Raw genomic sequence first — 19,400 nt, 5'->3', positions numbered from 1 at the left:
TTTTATTCTATTTGTTTTACAGCTGTTGTCAGCAGCTACAACTTTGAGTCCCCGTCCTCACTGAGAAAGGTTTTGTGAGTTTGTTTTGGGTTCTACACGAAAACCAACAAACAAAAAGGATGTTGTTTCGACTTTATGAAAACAGTGACAACCAATCCAAGGATCACCTGAAGGCAACACAAGTGCATTTCACTAGTGTTTGAATAAGTGTTGGCTCCTCAAATGAAAACATCACCTCTTTGACTTCACTCTAATTTGCTGAGAGGTGAATGGATTTGGTTATTGTGATGTGATTTGATGTGTATGAACAGCAGAAGGCTCCGGCCCTGATGGATGAAACATACTCAAGGACACATCAGCAGAGACAGAAGGTGGCAGGAATCGAACCCGTGACCGTCCAGTGACACCACGAGGTTAACGAGCTGCGTCAGAGATGATAGAACAGTTCTGACCAATAAGATCCAATAACATCCAATGTCCTCATTATATATTTGAACATCTCCACCAAATAATACTGTTGTCACTTTTTTTTTATACATTTTAAATCATATCTTAGTTTCCTGCAGAATATTGTGGTTAAGACACATTTCATTTACAGTTTGCATTTTATCTACTAGTTACTATATCACATTACTATGGTTGTTTGTTAATAAGTGAATCTCAACTTAAATGAAGAAATGATAAAAACCTCAGGCCGTGATGAGGTTTCCTAATTTTCATACCTGCGCTGCGCATTTTGGTTTCTGAGCGTTTTAGCTTTTGCTGGTCCTCTACATCTGAAACGTACACATGTGTATTTACAGCATATTTGTACTGTGAATCTGGTACATACTTTAATAAAGAGCTCAGAATTAGCATGTGTGTGTGTGTGTGGCTACATTACCCTTGGTTAATTGGCTCACTATACAGACTTTAATACATCAGCGTAATAACATTTGTGTATATAGACTTTACAGTGTGTGTCTACTCATTAAGGCTTATTGTATCCTCACATGACATAAATAACATCTGTTTACATATAATACAAACAAGTGCGTCATTAAAGGTTCAGTAGAAACCAGCTTCTTCTCCATGTTAATGGCTGAGCATCAGTCAGATAGAGACAAAGACACACAACACCTAAATGGAGCCACTGCTTTTTTTCTATCTTTTGTCCGGACCTCAATTATCTTTTTATGCACTTTTCAGATTCATTTCAGCTTTCAACAGTTTTTTAGTGATGCAGGATGAGACACGAGAAATGAGACGTGATCGTTTGGAGATTTCGCAGCTTGTGTGTGATTCACGACCTTCAGTGAAAGTGTTAAATAACTGAGGAGCCGACGTTCACACCTTCAGGTCACTGTCACTGTCTCTTCTGTCAATAACTCTGTTTAACGCACTTATCCTCCTCCAGTGATATTTTTACCTTCGTCTTATTTCCACTGTTGGAAAAACCAAATAGATTTGCGGCTAAATCTGTCGTTTGGTTAAAAAAATTATTAACAAAATACAGACGAGGAGGAAAGAGGTCGCCGGGAAGAGCTCTCCTGGTGCCTTCTGGGTAAAGTACGTCACCCTGTCCACAGAGACTCATTTCACTTCCCTTATCGGCTCCTCCCACGTTTCTCTGCATCCATATTTAAAAAAACATGTTTGTGTTGTTGGTGAATTGAACTGCTGCTGCTCCTCAGGCATTTTCAGAGGTTAATGAAATACAAGAGGTTAAAGCTGCATTAAGCAATTTTTCAGCCCAAAGAGGCACAACAATCCTAAAACAGAAACTCACTCTCCCAACTTTCCAACATTCTGGTTACATTTGTAAACTTTTAAGACTTGTTCAGTGTGCTGCAATACATTTTGAGACTTAGCATAGTTGCCAGTATTTGTATTTTCTAAATTTTTCACTTATTTATCGATTTGTTCATCTTCAGGTATCTGGGTTGTAAGTGAGAGGAGCAATGTTCGGAATCAAATTGAGAAAATTCCATTTTGATTTAAGTTCACAAGAAAAGTTTTTTTCGGGATCAAACTAATACGATAAAAGTTATTTGTTCTATATCAGGAATGAAGTAATAATGAGGTCCTCATGTTCTGAGACAAAAGATGGGAGATCCTAATATTTTGAACTAAATTCATACTTTTATGAAAAATATATATAACTATTAATATAACAAGAAGAAAGTTAATGAATCCAAACCTCGATGTGAACAATCGTTGGTTCTTTTCCAATTCACTGAGTCACTCAATGAATCCGAAACCTTGCTTAATGCAGATTTAAACTGAATAAACTTTAAAATGATTATTGTTTGTTTATCTCTGATGCTGGTGATGAGTGTAAATGTCACAGGGGAGTGAAATATTGTTTGTTTAAATGCTGCCTCAGTGTATTTGCAGGCCAGGGAGCACCACAGCTTCACATTTACTTTATAAAATAATGAAACAACATTTGCTGTCCAGTGACTGACGTTGATTTCCAGTGATTTTCACAGCTGCATCACAAACCTCATATTTAACATCTGTGTGAATCTTGTGATCAGGATTGAAAACATGTTTAGATCTGAGTCTGGAACTCCAGACTCTCAGTGAAGTGCTGATCTAACTTTCTGTGTTCGCCCAACCACCAGGTTCAGTCAATGTGCTTGTTCCTGTAAACCTCCAAACATACAAGGATTTCTGAAGCAGCTCTAATCTGTGATGTACAACCAGGCTGTGATCCAGGCTTACCGCTCATCCTCTGTGGGGTCCAGCCTCCCTCGTTATACATCCCTTATGCGATCGGTGAGAATAAATAACCCATTAACTCGGTTTACCTTCATCCCACAATGCTGGGTTGAAGCCGGGTCTGCAGTCCAAAGTCTTGTGCTGGGGACGAGCTTCTCTCAGCAAAAATGGGGGATCTGCACCATTTGTCATCCCCGTGTTGCAGCTGAGCGCTCACTCGGAGGAAGGCAGCACGGTAACGCACAGCTAGTTGATTCCGTGTGCAGCAGCTGAAGAAGAAGAAGAGGAAGAAGCACTCGGAGGGTTTCTGCTGGGTTCAGATTTGGAGTCCCGGCTCGCCCCCGGTTGGATGTTATTCCGAGTCTCTGCGGGTTCCACCAGGAACTCCTCCCCTCCGTCCCCGCCCTCTCCGGCCTCTCCTGTCGCCAGCTGCTTCATCCTCAGGTTGATGGAGCCGTAAGTCCTCTTGGGTCGAACGAACGCTGCCCGACGTCGGTACATCTCGCCGCGGCATATGGACACCATGAGGAGCACGGACAGGAACATCCCCCCCAGGGTCAGCAGGCCCAGGCCCGCGATGATGCACTTGTCCAGGTGGGAGCCCAGCTGGGCGTAGTACATCTCCAGCTTCTCCATCTGCCGGGCCGACACCGAGTCCGGGTCCACTTTGGCCTCTCTGGGGATGGTGTAGGCGATGACCACCAGGACGATCCCGCTCACCAGGAACACCAGGGCGAAGACGAAGCCGTAATCCGCCGAGTGGTCGTCGGCCGGGTTGATCTCGGTGAAGTCCTGTCCTCCGTCCTCCCCCGCTCCTCCTCCTTCCTCCTCATCGTACGACTGAGGGCAGAGCTCCTGATGCTGATGCTGAGAGGAGGGAGGGAAGGAAGGAGGGAAGGAAGGAAGGAAGGAAGGAAGGAAGGAAGGAAGGAAGGAAGGAAGGAAGGAAGGAAGGAAGGAATGAATGAATGAATGAAAACCTCATTTGTATATAACAGCCACGTTTCATCAGCGAGTAAAAGGCGTTATTAAATATTTCAGTCCCAATGAGATAAACCAAAGATTTGAGTAGCTGATGAGACAAATCGTTTCATTTAAAAACTAAAATGATCATCTGTGGTAACGAGGTTCCGTCGACCAATCATGACCCAGTGTGAGATGTTTCGCACCATTAATACATCATCAAATAACTAATTAAAACCATTTTGACCAGTAACATCGAGACTTAAACATGAATCAGTTTGATAAAAGTTGACTTAGTTTGGTCCATGTCCCATCTGCTAACATGGAGGAGGCAGGGATCATGGCATGTACGCCAGCCAGCCACCAGGGGGTGATATACTTTGGCTTCACTATTGGGGGCCGTCACCTCGTCCATCTTTATTTAACCTCCGTAGAAAGACACCAAACTGACCTTGCTGTTGCCTGAAGTTGAAGGTGGGCAGCTCACCACCTCCTCCTCCTCCTCCTCCTGCTGGTGGTGCTGGTGGTGGTTTTGCTCCTCGTCCTGCTGGTAGGAGCCGTTCTCGAAGCCTCGGGCGGAGCTGCCCACTGCGACCGCTGTCCAGGGCGCCTTGACCCGCGATGGAGACACGCCTCGCCGGCCTCCCCCCCCCCGCAACTCCCGGAGCTCTACGGCGTTGAAAGAGGATTCCATCGAGATGTGTTCGATGAGCTCATCTCTTCACCAAACTCTCTGTGACATCACCGAGAATAAAGATCATATTGAATTAATAACAAGGGACAGGAACACATTTAATAACTGTTTAAAAAAAGAAGGGAGATTCTGACCATTTAAACCTGATCTGACTAAACACAGGATCACAGACAAATCCCCTGAACCACTGACATCTCACCTTGGTCGTCACCGTTTTCCATTCCTCTTCTCGTCTCATCACAGTCGCCCCTGCAGCTTCTGTCTGTTGAGGCCAATGCAGAGTTAAAATCTGATCTTGAATCTGAAACACATCCACTTCTGCTCTGTAACGACACTGGAGCTGGATCACAAACCCCAGAACTTCCCCAAAGTTCCCAAAGTCCCAAACTTCACTGTGTACCAGCAGCAGTGAGTCCTAATTTTAATTATCACAATATTTTAAGAGCATCATACCTTCAGTTTGTTTTCAAATATGTATCGTTAAATACAACTGGTCTGGGACACAAGAATAATATTCTACCACCAGGGTTTAATTTCCGTTAAAGTCGGAAAATGTTTTTCTAACGGATGAATCATTTAGGGTTTAACACAACCCTGAAGAATGAACTCGAAGTTATGAAAAGTCTTATTTTGTGTCCCCAACATAGACGCCTGTAGTTTTCTCTCCTCCGCCAGAGTTAAAGCTTCTCCCTCGTGTCTCACTTGAACTATTGGCAACACTGCCCTCTCTTGATTTCTGGTGGTACTGCTCCAATTGAGTCGTGTTCGGACGTGACCTGCAGGTAAAATCCAGGGAATCGGATTCAGAGTTTATCACACATGCACAACACAGCCGGAGGTTTTCTGCACCAACTCGATCCCACATGCACCTCCTCCAGAGAAACACGGAGGATCTGCCGAGGTCAGCACGACTGAAAGCAGTGTATCCAACATTAAGCATAAATGAGGCCACAAGGAAATAATGAAATAAAAAAAAAATTGTGCTTGGGCCCCCTGGGTAGTTAATCCGGCCCTGTACACTCCCCAACACACACACACACACACACACACACACACAATATTCTAATAGAACACAATTCAGAGGATAAACTCCACCCAGAGTCTGGAGGGTTAACACCTCCTGGGTGTGAACCTCGTCCATGCGCATCAAACTCACAGGATTCCACCAACAGTCACAATCTGTAGAATCTACACAACAACACTATAATAACAACAACACTATCATACGTCCTCCTCCTCACACCGGTAACCTGCCCTCATCCTTTAATCAGCCTGGGGACGTCTCCTTTTGCATTTCTCCAGTGGAAACGCTCCAGGTTTCAGTGTCTCTGCTGCCGGAGAAGCTCCGGGATGAAGTCGCACTGACAGGCACCGTCCACCATCACGTCCCGGGAGCGAGGTGTCCTTTCACCCCGGTGATGTCACCACCACCACCACCACCAGCAGCACCATGACCTTGTGATGCGCCAAAGTGCCAAAACCTGGAGCTCCACATCCCCGCTTGTGTGTGTGTGTGTGTGTGTGTGTGTGTGTGTGTGTGTGTGTGTGTGAGATATTATCAGGATATGCCTGAGGAAGATAAGCACAACACCGACTCACACGTCCCTCTTATCCCGACCTGACGGCTGATAACGCGGACTGGGAGCGGAGCTCGAGTCGGTATCACCGGATGATCGAGTGCAGGAGCAGAATAATGCAACACAGATTCCTCCGGGAGAGGTGGATGCATGGGGGGGGCGAATGGAGGGATGGAGGCGTGGAGGGATGGAGGTTAACACCGGGGAGGAATTCGGTATCCAGGCAGACAGCCTCCATCCGGAATTAACACGGATCATCTGCGGGGTTTTCACCGACAGGCCGCGGGAGGTGATGCGTTAAAGTGACCGCGGAGACAGCGGGTGTTACCTGGAGCTGGATCCGGGAGCAGGCGCGAGGCAGGCGGGAGGCAGGCGAACGTGGACACCGTTGCATCCGGAGAGGAGGAGGATGCTGGAGGAGGAGGAGAGAGGAGGAGGGAGGGAGATGGAGAGAGAGAGAGAGAGAGAGAGAGAGAGATGGTAAAACTGACCATGCGCAAAACCAGTCCAACTACAACTGGTGATGACAGATAAACACTTGAATTAATACACACATAAGTAAACACAAGAATTAATACACACAAACAAGTATACGTAAATACAAATATAAATTAACACACAAATAAACAACTTATTGAAAACAATCATAAATTCATAAAGATATAAATGTGACTTTAAATAAAGATGGAGTGTCAACCGCCCCCTGGAGGTTGGATACAGGATAGGTCATAAAAACAATGTCTAAGGATGGAGGACATGACGGCTCCCACAAGTGAAGCCAAAGCAGCTTAATCGCCCCCTGGTGGCCGGCTGCAGTGTAGTGAACTATGTCTGTGCCTGTTTCTGTGGCAGCTCCTGAACGCCACTCCCCCCCCGGATTCAGTTTAGATCTGTTCACGGTTTCCAGTCCAGCAGGAGGAAGGCGAAAGGAGACGAAGAAGACAATTGATTTAACACAGGTCAGTTTTATTGTACAAAAATTTAACAGTTTGTAGAAAATACAAACGTCTTTGAAAAGATTCAGAGAGAAGAAAACACCAGCGTGACACAGACCCGGGTCCCGATGACACATCCTCTTCCATCTGAGCAGAAAAACCCACTTTTAATTTACATTTTACAAAGAGACGTTAAATTTTTGCTAAAACTCTACGTTTGCTTTGAGCAGAGCAGCTACACAGGTGTTAACGTTTCAAGTTGCAGAGACTGACTCGCAACAGCTGTGCTGTTTCATCAATGAATTCAATAAAATGTTAAATTAAATTTGAGTGTAGATACTACACAGTGCGCTTAAAAAACGCTGCTTCAGTCCAGCACTCGTTTGTCAGCATTCAACCTGTTATTATATTCAACCCACAGAATAATACAACAATTCATAACCATAAAACTAGTAAAAGAATTAAAACGTTTCCTCTGCATTGAAATCTCCACCAACAGTAGAGGCGTCAGCAGATAATGTAGGAAAAACTTATTCTGACTGGAAAATGTACAATAAAGCTTGATTTGTCTTGTTAAAGGAAACTATTTACATTAGTTAAAGGATCTAATCGTCTTTCACATCTCTCTGAGCCGTAAAAAATTCATCTGTGAATAAAAAACTAAACCAGTTTGTGCTTTTTTTGACGTTTGATCCAGATCTTTAGACTTTTCAGTTCAGCCTGAACCTTTTGGGGATAGTTTGGACTTTTGGACCAATCATAGGAAGTCGTGACAGCAAAATTATTACATTGTGAAATCAAATCTAGCCAGATTAAATGAAACTATGGAACAAACACATGAAGCTTGTTCAGACACTCAGGCGAGAAAACTTTAAATAGCAAATGTTTTTACTAAAACGTTGAGTTGTCACAATTTCTTTTGTGTGTAAAACTGAAAATATCTTCATTGGATATTGGATTATTTTTAGGTTTACACATCAGAGTTGTGTATGTAAGAACATATGTTTGTGTTAAAATGAAGTTGGTTGTGTTTTCATCTTTCAAGAATTAATTTCAACTAAATCACATGTTTCGGTTCTTTTCTCTATTCGTCATCATGATGGTGCTCAAATATCCCATTGTAGATATCATTATATGACTGGTGTCCAAGCCCAAGATTCAGAGCTCGTGAAGCGGAATTAAAATTCTGTTTTGATAAAACCAAGTGGTTTGAATGTTGAAGAGGCTCCCTGACCCTCAGGTCATCATATTTACACGTAAAGGTCAAAGATGAACAAGCGTCCGTTATTAAAAGGAGGAGTGACACGCTCGTTCTTCAGGTTTCTATCCGTCAGCGACTCTGCCGCTCGGACACGACGTCCTGCAGCCGCTTCAGCAGCACGTCCGGGCTGCTGCCGTTTTCCGGACACGCCCTCTTGCTGGGGGAGTCGCACACCTCTGATGACATCATCACGTCCCCTTCCATGGTGAAGGCGCGCTTCCTGCTCGCACAGCCCTGTCGGATCATCCGGTTGATGTCTGATAGCTCCTGTAGGAGGGGTTCAAAGATTCACGGTTACATTACCACGATTACTTTACGTCACTGAACCGATGAATCAGTTACCAGGAGAGTTTCAGACCCTGGTCCTCCGAGTGTTCGTACCTTGGACGGGCTGCTGTTGATCCTGTACGTGTAGGAGTTGGGCGTGAGGCACCCGGCGGAGTTCTTGTGGGGCGACACATACAGCGAGTGTCTCTGAGAGATCCGACGAGGAGAGAGCGGCTGAGCCCGAACCATCGGGAACGGAGAGAGAGGAGGAGCGTCCGCCTGGAGGGGAGAAAACAGGTCAGGTCGTTTCCTTCATTTCACTTCATCCACGGTGTAACTCAGAGGCATCTCGTTATCTCAGGGCGTGCGAGCACCATACCCGGTTGTCATGGGTGGCGTATCGCAGAGCGAAGCTTTTCATCTTCAGGACAAACACAGTGTTGTAAAATTGAATGAGGTCACCACGTTCCTCCTCGCCTGATTGGCCGGAGTCTGCTTCCCCTGACACTGGATTGGTTTTCTCGGCAGCTGAAGAAACAAACAGATCAATAACTGTAAAAAATTCATAAAACAAAAAGGGTCAAATATTTGTGGACTCTGGTTTTTCTAAAGGTCAGGATTAGTAAACTTGAGTTATCATGTTGATCAATTAAAACATTTTGAAGATCGATTGATTTCTTAAATAATCATTCAGTCTATGAAACATCAAAAAATGTGTCATCATGTTGTGTTCTGCCTACAGGAGAAACCACAGGATGTTTAACAAACACGTTTGTGTTTGTGTGTGTGTGTGTGTGTGTGTGTGTGTGTGTGTGTGTGTGTGTGTGTGTGTGTGTGTGTGTGTGTGTGTGTGCGGTCGTACATTCGCCACCAGAAACAGGATCCACCTCCATGTTCTCGTCAGCTACCTGCTCCCTGGGTTCTCTGTGTAGCAGTAACACACTGCGGTACACCTGCACGCACAAACACACACATTGCAACCTTTCACAATTAAAATAACAAACCTACTATTACAACACTACGATATTTTAGCAATAACATGTTTTTAAATGAGTTTAGTTTATGCAAGACATCCTCTAATAAAAATAGCTTTATAAGAATTATTTCTTATTAAATGATTTTTTTATTGTAGTATCATAACTCTGTTTGTGTGTGCGTGTGTTTGTGTGTGTCTCTCTTACGTGGCTGCTGGCCTGTGGTTGGCTGCGGTAACACTTCATGATGTCCTGGAAGGTGTGAGTCTCTTTGGTGATCTGTGGTGAAGAGAAGAAGGAACCACACGGTTACCATGATGCTGAGTTTGTGTCAAACCACCAAATCTCAGGGGTCACACATGCAGAAATAAGCAGTTTGTCAAGATGAGGTCATCGGTGAGGTCGTCTTGATTCTGGTTCAGAGCCGCTGCCAGAAACACTTCCTCCCAAAAACCTCAGCTGCCAAATTTCTTAATATTCTCACTTTGGAAATGATGTAGACGCTACAGAGCAGCAGCTGGTCGAGGTGTCGGTCCTTCATCAGGTCGGTGCAGTGAACCAGAGCGTGTTCGAAACACGTCCAGATTTTCCCCCGTAGCTCAGAGGAGATGTCCAACCTCGAGCACAGATCCCTCAGACGGACGCTGGCCAGGTGATACGCCTGAGACAGAGACAGAGGACGAGCTGGTGAGGACACTGAAACATCCTCGAGACATTCACATCACTGGTAGAGAGTAGAAACCAATATGGAGTATAGGAGCTGATGTTATAGAAAGTTCCTGATACCATTTAATATATAAGAACACATTTGGCAGAACTATGATGTTGTGGTTGTTTGATGTTTGATGGATGTTAAATCTGTGTCTGTCATCCAGCTCCTACCTTCCTGAAGAACAGAGCGAGCGACCCGGTGCGTCGTGGTCGTCCACTTCCTGCCTGGGGGTCAGAGGTCGTGGGTAACGGGGCGGTGATTCTGCTCGGGGAGGCGGTGAGCAGGAACCGAGCAGTGACGGTGCCAGAGGAGTCGCACGGCTGAACCGGGATCAGCCTGATGGTGCATTCATTATTCAAACCTGCAGATTTTAACAGAGAGGTTTAGTAAGCGGATTTCATCTTTAACAAATCTGAATCTGATGGTCTTCGGTGAAATGGCACAAACCCTCAAGCTGAAAATACCATTTGCATGTGTATTTTTGTGTTGAATTATTAAACTGGGAGTGCATGTGTCATCTACCTTGCAGTGGGAGACTGAGGAGAGTGGTGGGCGTCACCTGGCCTCCGATCTTCAGGGTGCCACTTGAGCCGAACGTTAACCTTTTGGCCGGAGACGACATCGGGCTCAAGCCGGGATTCAAACCTGAAGCCAGGGTCGGGGGGTCGTCACCAAAGAGACGGCGCTTGGCGCTGCCGGCGGCCGGAGAGCTGTACCGGTCGTGGACCGACAGAGGAGACGGAGGCACGTCTGGAAGAAGGAAGGAAGTGACAGCATTTACAAGGTTATTAAACAACCAAGATTAAAACAGGCAAAAAGGAAAAACTATGACGTGACCCCTGATTATTTTAAAGTGTAACGTAGAACGACAAAATCGAAGGTGGATGTAAATCATATTGTTGATTCTTAATAGTGTTTTTTTACGAATTGGAATCGTTCTTTTTAGGGTTTGGTTAAAAACAAGGTTGTAGTAAATGGACAGAATTTAAAATGACATAACAGTCCAGTGTGTAAGATTTAGGTGAAAGGATCTGTTGACAGAAATTTTATATAAAATAACCCTAGTGATGTTTTCACGTGTGTCTTTCATCTAAATGATATAAATTGTTGTTTTATTTACCCTAAAATGGGCCTTTATATTGAAATACTTTATATTTACATCGGGGGGGGGGGGGGTCCTCTCTATGGAGGCCGCCATGTTTCTATTAGTGACCCAGACTGGACAAAATAACACCCTTTGAGCTTTTATGAAAACTGAAGCTACCACAGGTTCTCTTTCAGTTTTGGAAGGTGAGGGGTGTTCAGCTGCAACGTGCAACTTCACCACTAGATGTCACTAATGTCTACAAACTGCTACGTCAACATTTTAATGATATTGACAAACAAAACACCCACCTTTGCGGATGCTGCCCAGACCCGATCTGAACTCCCTGATGCGTGGGTGGATGATGGGAGAGAGGGCGACCAGTGGCAGGTGGGACTGAGCTCCAATGGTGGATCCAGAACCTAAACCAGAGCCTGTGTCGAGGCTGGAGGAAAAATTCACCTGGAGCGAGAGAGAGGGAAGAGTCAATGAAAAACAGAAAGAAAGAGGAGAAGCTTGATCCAGGAAGCATCAGAGTGTGTAGATATGTGTACATGTGTGTCCTGCTGACCTCCTCCACCGTGGGGACCTTGCTCCCAGCAGCCTGCAGGGCGCTCCACAGGGCCGAGTCCGCGGTCCACGCTCTGCTCTCCAGAACCTGCTCCTCAATGGAGTTCAGATGTTTCACCATGTCTCTGGACAGACCTTCCTCAGAGCGGATAAACACCTCGATCACCTGCACACACACAGTTGTATTTGGGGTGTTTCACAGCCACTGAGAGTAAAATAAGTGATGGTTTCAAGGATCTAATGCAGTTTTTCTTCAGGAGGCAAGAACAGAGACATAAAAATGAGTTTGTCACCTTAAAGAAGTAGAACGGGGCCAGCTTGAGGACGCTGATGATCCATGGGAAGGTTCTGTGGGAGCTGTAGGAGAACAACACCACCTCCAGACAACAGCCCATCAGGGAGCAGTGGAAGATATCCTGCTCCAACAGCACCTGGCAACACACAGATTTATATTCATTCAAACATTAATTTGATATCATGATTATTAAAATACACAATAACACACACTGTGGCTGCCGCTTACACTCATGTCTTTGCCTTGCAGCCGTTTGGTCTCCGGAACCATGACGTTCTCCAAAATCTTGTAGTAGAGGATCTCAGCCAGCTTCAGGCGGTTCTCTGCAAAGTCTGAAATGGAAAATGAGTAAGAAGTCAGAAAGAAAAGTTAAGTTACCACGGGTACGTTTGATTTTACAAAAACAATGCTCCTGGGGTTTCCCTAAAGCCAAAGACATTCGAAACAGTTCAAAAAAACATTCTTTCCCAGGTGTTAAAAAAAAAAAGAACCGACAGATATCATCTGTTGTGCGCTAAAGTGTCAGTTTATCAGGGACAGCTCATCATATGAGGAAGGTGGGCTACATTACAGAAACCTTATGGTAAACTGCGACAGTTCACCTGCACCAACAACACCTATAAAACCATTTAACTGAAACATTACACCCGTCATGAAGGAGGATGAATCGCAGTGATACCTATATGAGATCCAGGTGCGTCCTCCGAGTCTCTGGTGTAATGTTCTTTGAAGGCGTGTCCCAGCGTCTTCACTCTGGACAATATGGAGGCTGTGGGATCTCTGGAGCACGACCTTTAACACAAGCACAGAACTCACTGTTAGTACACGTGGTTATGATGTCGTGTCCGTTAATGTTTAACTTCTTTGTTTTAATCTGTACAAACAACCGTTTCCCTGTTTTCTACTGGACTTCTACTGACTTGAATATCTGCATCAGGTGGTCGCTGGGCGCCGTCCTCAACCCGGCCACCATGCTCTGCAGCCGGCTGACGCTCTGCGTGGCCGAGGACACGGGCGTGACGAGCAGGTCCTTCTCCTTCAGGTAAACACGTCCAGTCAGAGGGGTGGAGGGGGCGAGGGAGCCGGACTGCAGAAGGACAAAGAGGATTATAATCCATGTGTTCCTGTGTAACATCTGGATGTGCTCAAAGGGTTTTGTTCTGTTGTGTACGGAACATCAGGATTGTGTTTACCTTCTCCACATGCTGCTGCAGCTGCTTCTGATTGGTCGTTTGGCTGGCGGACGGCTCCTGAACGATCTTCCTCGGGGTTCCGATTTCCTCATCGGCATCGGCTCCAAGAAACACTCGCTCATCGAAGTCTCCCACCGTCAACACGTACTCCTCATACTCTTTATTTATGGCTTTACTGAGGGAAACACAGAGTTAGATACTTCTAGCTAAAGGAAGGTTTCTGCTAATATGCTTCTAACTATGTTCAACTCATATTAGCAGCGTTGTCACTCACTTGTTATCAATGAAGTTCTGAGGATCCAACAGTTCTGTTAAAAGCTCCGTGTTCCCTCTCAGGATCTGATGAAGGAAAAGAGATTCAGACAAACACGAGTTTACAACAACAAATGGACTCAAGGACGAATGTGTGTTTTAAAAAGTACAGTTGGAGTCAAATGATCGCGAAGAGGGGGAATAAGATGTCTCTGGAAAGAAAGACAATACAGGTTGATATGTTTGTACCCGTTTCTGCAGCAGTTTCTGTATGTAGGGTTTGAAGTAGTGCTGTTTGATGCCTTTGGCCTCCACCACCAGTCCGTCGTGCAGCTCACACAACCGCTCCAACACACACGGAGGAGGCTCGTCCCCTGAAACGTGACCGTCAGCGCGGTAGAGCGCAGGAAGACCTGAACACCAAAACAAAACTTAACACACATGCCAGACTTACCAGGACCAGTTTAAGCCCTGAAGACAGAAATACCTCACAGCAGAACAAGGACACTTGGGATCGGTCTGATTGTTTCAATCAATTGTTGCATATTGATTGAACTATTATTTGACTAAAGGAGACATCATTTGTGGTGACAGTTTTTTTCAGCTTTCATCTGACGCTACCACCACCAACATTGGGGACAGGGACATGTGATCATGTGACCATATGACAGACAAGTTACAGGAACAATAGCAGATTAGAAAGTCAAACATCTTGGACAACTTCCAAAATTGAGAACAGTTTTTGTCTTGCAATTACTAAAATGCTGCATGTGAACAAATACTGTTGAAGTCTGGTTTTTCCTCCTCCCTCTCTTTCCCTCTACCTCTCTCTCCCTCTGTCTCTCTACCTCTGAACGTTGGGTTGATCAGGTCCTTCCTGTTGGCACAGAGCAGAGCGTTTCCAAACACCAGGTCCAGACAGCAGAGCAGCAGGTGGTACGAGTTCACCAGGTCATCGCCGATCATCCGGAAGTTACCTTCACACACACAATATACACGTAGTATATTATAGTACTATAGAAGTAGTGGTAGAAAAATGACAAACATGCACTGGTTTCAGATTCTAAATTATTAGTGCTTGGTGCTTGTCTTTGCATTTATAAGAGGATGAACATTGAATAAAATACATCTCCCTCGGCTGTGTTGATCAACAAAGAGAATAACTGTACATTTAACTCAAATAAGCCTATTATTCTTAAAATATTTGAAGATGTAGAAGGGGTCGACTAAATCCAAACTGAAAACTGCAGCAGAGACAAAACCAGTACAAATAGGATTCACAGAGCAGCTGTGAACACGCGTGTGTTTCTTTTACCTTTAGTGTAGACGAACAACGTCCAGCAGAACTTGAACACATCACTGATGTGACACGGCAGCCGCCTGCAGAGCCAGAGGGAGAACACACACTCTGTTATACAAAGCTGGAGAACTTTGTGTGTCTGTGTGTGTCTCTTGATAAGAGGTTATTACTGAAACAATGACTAAATGTGACAGGGAGAATAAAAACATTGCACTCGTGTTTCCAGCTTTAGACAAATACAGGCATAAATATCTGTGTGTGTGTGTTTGTGTGACTCTGTGTGTGTGTGTGTGTGTGTCTCTCGTACCTGTGTTTCCTGCTGCGTGGCTGGCGCGGTGGCTCGGCTCCCTGTGGGTTCTGAAACATGTCCATGAAGATGGGCTCAAACTTGCGGAAGATCACGGTGGAAACCTCAAAGTTGCGCTCCAGCTGCTCCATGCGCAGCCGGAAGTTCTGCGTGAGGTTGGACATGTCGGCCCACTTCCTCATCTTAGAGAAGAACTGGATCAGACTGGACGACGCGGAGGGGAACGTCAGGAGCAACATACAGATAACATGAAAATACTACTAGACAAATGTGAAGTATAAGAAAGACACTAAAATAAACAGCTTCAAGATCACACTATATTTACAAAGTTGATGTTTGGGAATGACTATGTGAATAGGAATGAGCAAATAAAGAAAACTAACTATAATATAATAATATAATAATAATATCCACACAATGTGTGAAGAAGGAGAGAAATCGAAGGAGCTCTTCAACAGGTCAGGAGCTCTCGGACAATTTGGATTATTTTACAGCACAGTCGACAATTAGGGGCCAAATCTGACCCATCAACAGCTGATTATGTTTGATATAATCCTTAATAAATCCCCCATGGAGACAGTATTGGAGCAGTGCAAGGTGTTCAAATTAAGTGTACGAAAGTCACGAGATGAATAACTTAATAATTTACAGCTTTTGCAGAGTAAACAGTGACTGACCTGAGTTTGGAGGAGCGAAGGATCCTGGTGAGAGAGACACAGTTTCCCTCCATCAGCCCTTTACCCACCGTGGGAGTAGATCCCTTCCTGCAGGCTGCGTACAGGGAACAGGCCAACCAGTGCACCACGTCTCCCTGCAGGGACAAAACTAGACATCACGTCCTGTGGAGACGCCCACAGAAACACCAGGAGCTGCAGGCAACACACAGTGTTTGGATTTGTCCGGTTGAATATGTGTATGTTTGTTTATAATAAGGCTTCAGTGAGTCATCATTCTGCAGCGTCTGACGGTCGGAGCCATTTGCTGAACAAACAAGTGTATAAATTAAAATCTTTACTAAAACTGCAAAACTTCAACCAATCAGACGCAGTTTTCTATATCAATTAGTCAGTAACAGAACATTTTACAAATGAATGAAGAAAAGTGAATCGTCACACATTTCAAGTTACCAGTTCGTCCAGTTTATTTGCTTCTTTACATCATAAATTAAAATAGTTGTTTAGTGTGATCAAGATTTGATTCATGATACAACGCTTTTGGCTGTGGGCTCCGACATCGTAAACAAACATTATTCATTTAATTAAGTGAGTGATGTGGAGAACAGCTGGATTCAACCACTTAATTATCATACAATACACATCTCAGATATGATCTCATCTGAGCTCGTCAGTACCTAAAGCCGTGATAAGGGATTCTTACAGAAAACGTTGTTGTCTTTCTGTCACGTGGCTTCTAGAATAAGGTTTCAGTTTATCAATCAATTAAGAACGTGCAATAAAGCAAAAATTACTAAAATATAATTGTCCTCGATAACAATAAAACAAGTCCAGTCCCTATCAAACAGTGTTGGATGTAAACAGAGGCTGTTGAAGCCCTTTAACTCAGTGTGTGTGTGTGTCTGTAGTGAAGTGAACTGTGTGTCTGTGGTGAAGTGAACTGTGTGTGTGTCTGTAGTGAAGTGAACTGTGTGTGTGTCTGTGGTGAAGTGAACTGTGTGTGTGTAGGGAAGTGAACTGTGTGTGTGTGTCTGTAGTGAAGTGAACTGTGTGTGTGTGTCTGTAGTGAAGTGAACTGTGTGTGTGTGTCTGTAGTGAAGTGATCTGCGTGTGTGTCTGTGGTGGAGTGAACTGTGTATGTGTTTGTAGTGAAGTGAACTGTGTGTCTGTAGTGAAGTGAACTTTGTGTGTGTGTGTCTGTAGTGAACTGATCTGTGTGTGTCTGTAGTGAACTGATCTGTGTGTGTCTGTAGTGAAGCTAACTGCGTGTGTCGCTGTAGGGAAGTGATCTTTGTGTGTGTCTGTAGTGAAGTGAACTGTGTGTGTGTCTGTAGTGAAGTGAACTGTGTGTGTCTGTAGTGAACTGATCTGTGTGTGTCTGTAGTGAAGCTAATTGCGTGTGTCGCTGTAAGGGAGTTATGTGTGTGTCTGTGGTGAAGTGTGTGTCGCTGTAGTGAGCAGAGGACTCTGTGACTGTCTACAGAGCAGCTGATGGGACATGTGTTATTTCCGGTGACCTCTGACCTCCAGAGTGTATGTGTCCCAGATGGCAGTGAAGTTGTCCATGGCGGCGGCCGCGGTCTGCTCGTCCATGTTCAGCTCCTGACACAGGACCTCCAGGCTCCTCCGGATCGAGCGCTCCTCCATCCTGCCCGACTCCGACGCCTCTTCGCCCCGCATGGGTCCGGGAAACGTGCGGGATCAGTTTGGACCGAGTTTCTAAAAGTGGAATCCGCCCTCGGGAGTTTAAATCCTGGAAAACACGGCGCCGCGTCAACCCCTAGCTTCCTGTTTCTGCACGGCCGCAGCACTTCCGCTCTGGGGACCCACAATGCAACGCGTTGGCGCGAAAAGTGCAACTCAGCGACCAATCAGAGGCGAGGGTAGGGGGGGGCGAAGGAGCCGTTACTAAGCAACCGCCCGTGTCGCTGCGATCAGTCAGTTAAAAAGTTAATTTAATGAAAAATCATTTGGGGAAATAAATAATATTTGAATATATGAACTGATTAATAACTCATTCTATGTTTATGATGTGACGTGTATTTTATATTCGTTAAAGGTTTGATATTTTATTCTCGTATATATTTTAAGCTCAAATCGAATTTGAGTAGGTTTGTGTTTTTATATTTATTTTATCTATTTCTCACGACAAAATAAAAGTCCAAGCGGAAGGGCTTGTGTTCACAGCCCTCTTCCCTGTTTATGGTTAAATTACATTTATTTTAACGAGTTTTAGAATTTGTATATTTAGACTAAAAATGTACAACAAATACGCGGTTTGAAATGTGCAGTACTGACAGCTTAGATGACGTTTATCTGAGCCACACCAACTTTACTACAGTTTGAGCTGCAGAGATGTTGTTGTTGTGGTTATTGTTGTTGTTGTTGTTGCTGCTGTTGTTTTGTTGTTGTCCCCACCGGATGAACCATACAGACTCCTGCTCTCTCTTGCAACTACTTTGGATGAGTTTTTGTCAGAACCAGAATTGAACTTTAGGACGTCCTCAGCTGTAGGATTAATTTACTGTAATATTTCTGTGGGAAAATATAATTTACATTTTTAAAAGATCTTTCAAATGGAGGTAAAAACCAAACCAAATGCAGTCTGGGTAGTTAAGGTAGGCTGGTGAGCTAGCTTTAGCCAAAGCTAATTTATAAAAGGAATAGCAGATAAACTATTATATCAGTTATATTACTAGTCCAATATTATTATCTCATTGAGTATAAAGTACTTGTACAAAATCTATTTATTTCTTTCTAATTTTAATAAACAGTTCTGTGTTAAATACATATTTTCTTGGCCCTCACTGAACCTTCTTCACCAGAGGATTCTGAACATCTGCACCTTTAACCGTACAGAAACAGACTTATGACTAAACTCCTAAACTGTTCATATTTTCAAATAAATCGACTCTTTCAAACATTTGATTCGTAGGTTGATGATAATTTGGTTTAATTATAGATTCCATCGCATCCCTTGGTGTGCTGAGGTGCTAATACACAAACTAACCACTGGAGGGAAATGAACGCTGTTGTTTAAACTGCTTCACATGATCGACCACAAACTTCATAATCAACGCACAATCTAAAGCAATCCAGTAATGCAGCAATCAATCAATCAATCAAATTTTATTTGTATAGCCCATATTCACAAATTACAATTCATCTCATAGGGCTTTAACAGGGTGTGACATCCTCTGTCCTTAACCCTCAGCAAGAGTAAGGAAAAACTACTAAAAACCCTTTTAACAGGTAAAAATACGTAGAAACCTCAGAGAGAGCCACATGTGAGGGATCCCTCTCCCAGGACGGACAGAAGTGCAATAGATGCCACATGCAGGAGAACATCATCAATAATCAAAGTCTCTAGCAGCATTTGATGAGGGTAGACATCCCGAAGGACAACCCCAACATGACATGCCAAGCAGTCCCGCTGCAAGCACAGTCCATGCTCAGCAACCATCTAGACCACGATCCACCATCCAGACCAGACGCCACTCCAGTCCTCAGTCACCGTCCACCGCCGCCCACCAGGACCCATCACGAGCCACCACCGCGGTTCTGGTCCACCGCCTGTGCCCAATGCCAATGCGACACAGGGTCCGCCACCAGCACCACGATCAGCCCACATGACTCAGA

General features: G+C 44.5%; 2 protein-coding genes across 2 annotated transcripts; both read right to left on the bottom strand.

Annotated features, from left to right (window-relative positions):
- Nucleotides 1–1,358: 1,358 nt before the first annotated feature.
- On the bottom strand, nucleotides 1,359–4,360 carry tmem74b (transmembrane protein 74B). The gene is made up of 2 exons (XM_053438745.1): nucleotides 4,118–4,360; nucleotides 1,359–3,570 (listed from the first exon to the last, which is right to left on the bottom strand). Exons 1-2 carry the CDS (start codon nucleotides 4,358–4,360, stop codon nucleotides 2,950–2,952), a joined length of 864 nt encoding a protein of 287 aa, XP_053294720.1. The 3' UTR covers nucleotides 1,359–2,949.
- Nucleotides 4,361–6,882: 2,522 nt separating this feature from the next.
- Nucleotides 6,883–17,571, bottom strand: rbl1 (retinoblastoma-like 1 (p107)). The gene is made up of 22 exons (XM_053438513.1): nucleotides 17,286–17,571; nucleotides 15,765–15,898; nucleotides 15,088–15,291; nucleotides 14,796–14,860; nucleotides 14,329–14,457; nucleotides 13,730–13,893; nucleotides 13,503–13,567; nucleotides 13,229–13,403; nucleotides 12,956–13,122; nucleotides 12,715–12,827; nucleotides 12,264–12,367; nucleotides 12,034–12,171; nucleotides 11,742–11,906; nucleotides 11,482–11,632; nucleotides 10,609–10,836; nucleotides 10,257–10,447; nucleotides 9,859–10,035; nucleotides 9,582–9,653; nucleotides 9,263–9,353; nucleotides 8,780–8,928; nucleotides 8,515–8,679; nucleotides 6,883–8,400 (listed from the first exon to the last, which is right to left on the bottom strand). The coding sequence occupies exons 1-22, from the start codon at nucleotides 17,439–17,441 to the stop codon at nucleotides 8,203–8,205; spliced, it is 3,201 nt and encodes a 1,066-aa protein (XP_053294488.1). The 5' UTR covers nucleotides 17,442–17,571; the 3' UTR covers nucleotides 6,883–8,202.
- Nucleotides 17,572–19,400: the final 1,829 nt, after the last annotated feature.

The sequence above is a fragment of the Pleuronectes platessa genome, chromosome 2 (assembly GCF_947347685.1).
Source record: "Pleuronectes platessa chromosome 2, fPlePla1.1, whole genome shotgun sequence".
NCBI lineage: Eukaryota > Metazoa > Chordata > Actinopteri > Pleuronectiformes > Pleuronectidae > Pleuronectes > Pleuronectes platessa.
This window is presented reverse-complemented; position numbering and strand designations above follow the sequence as displayed.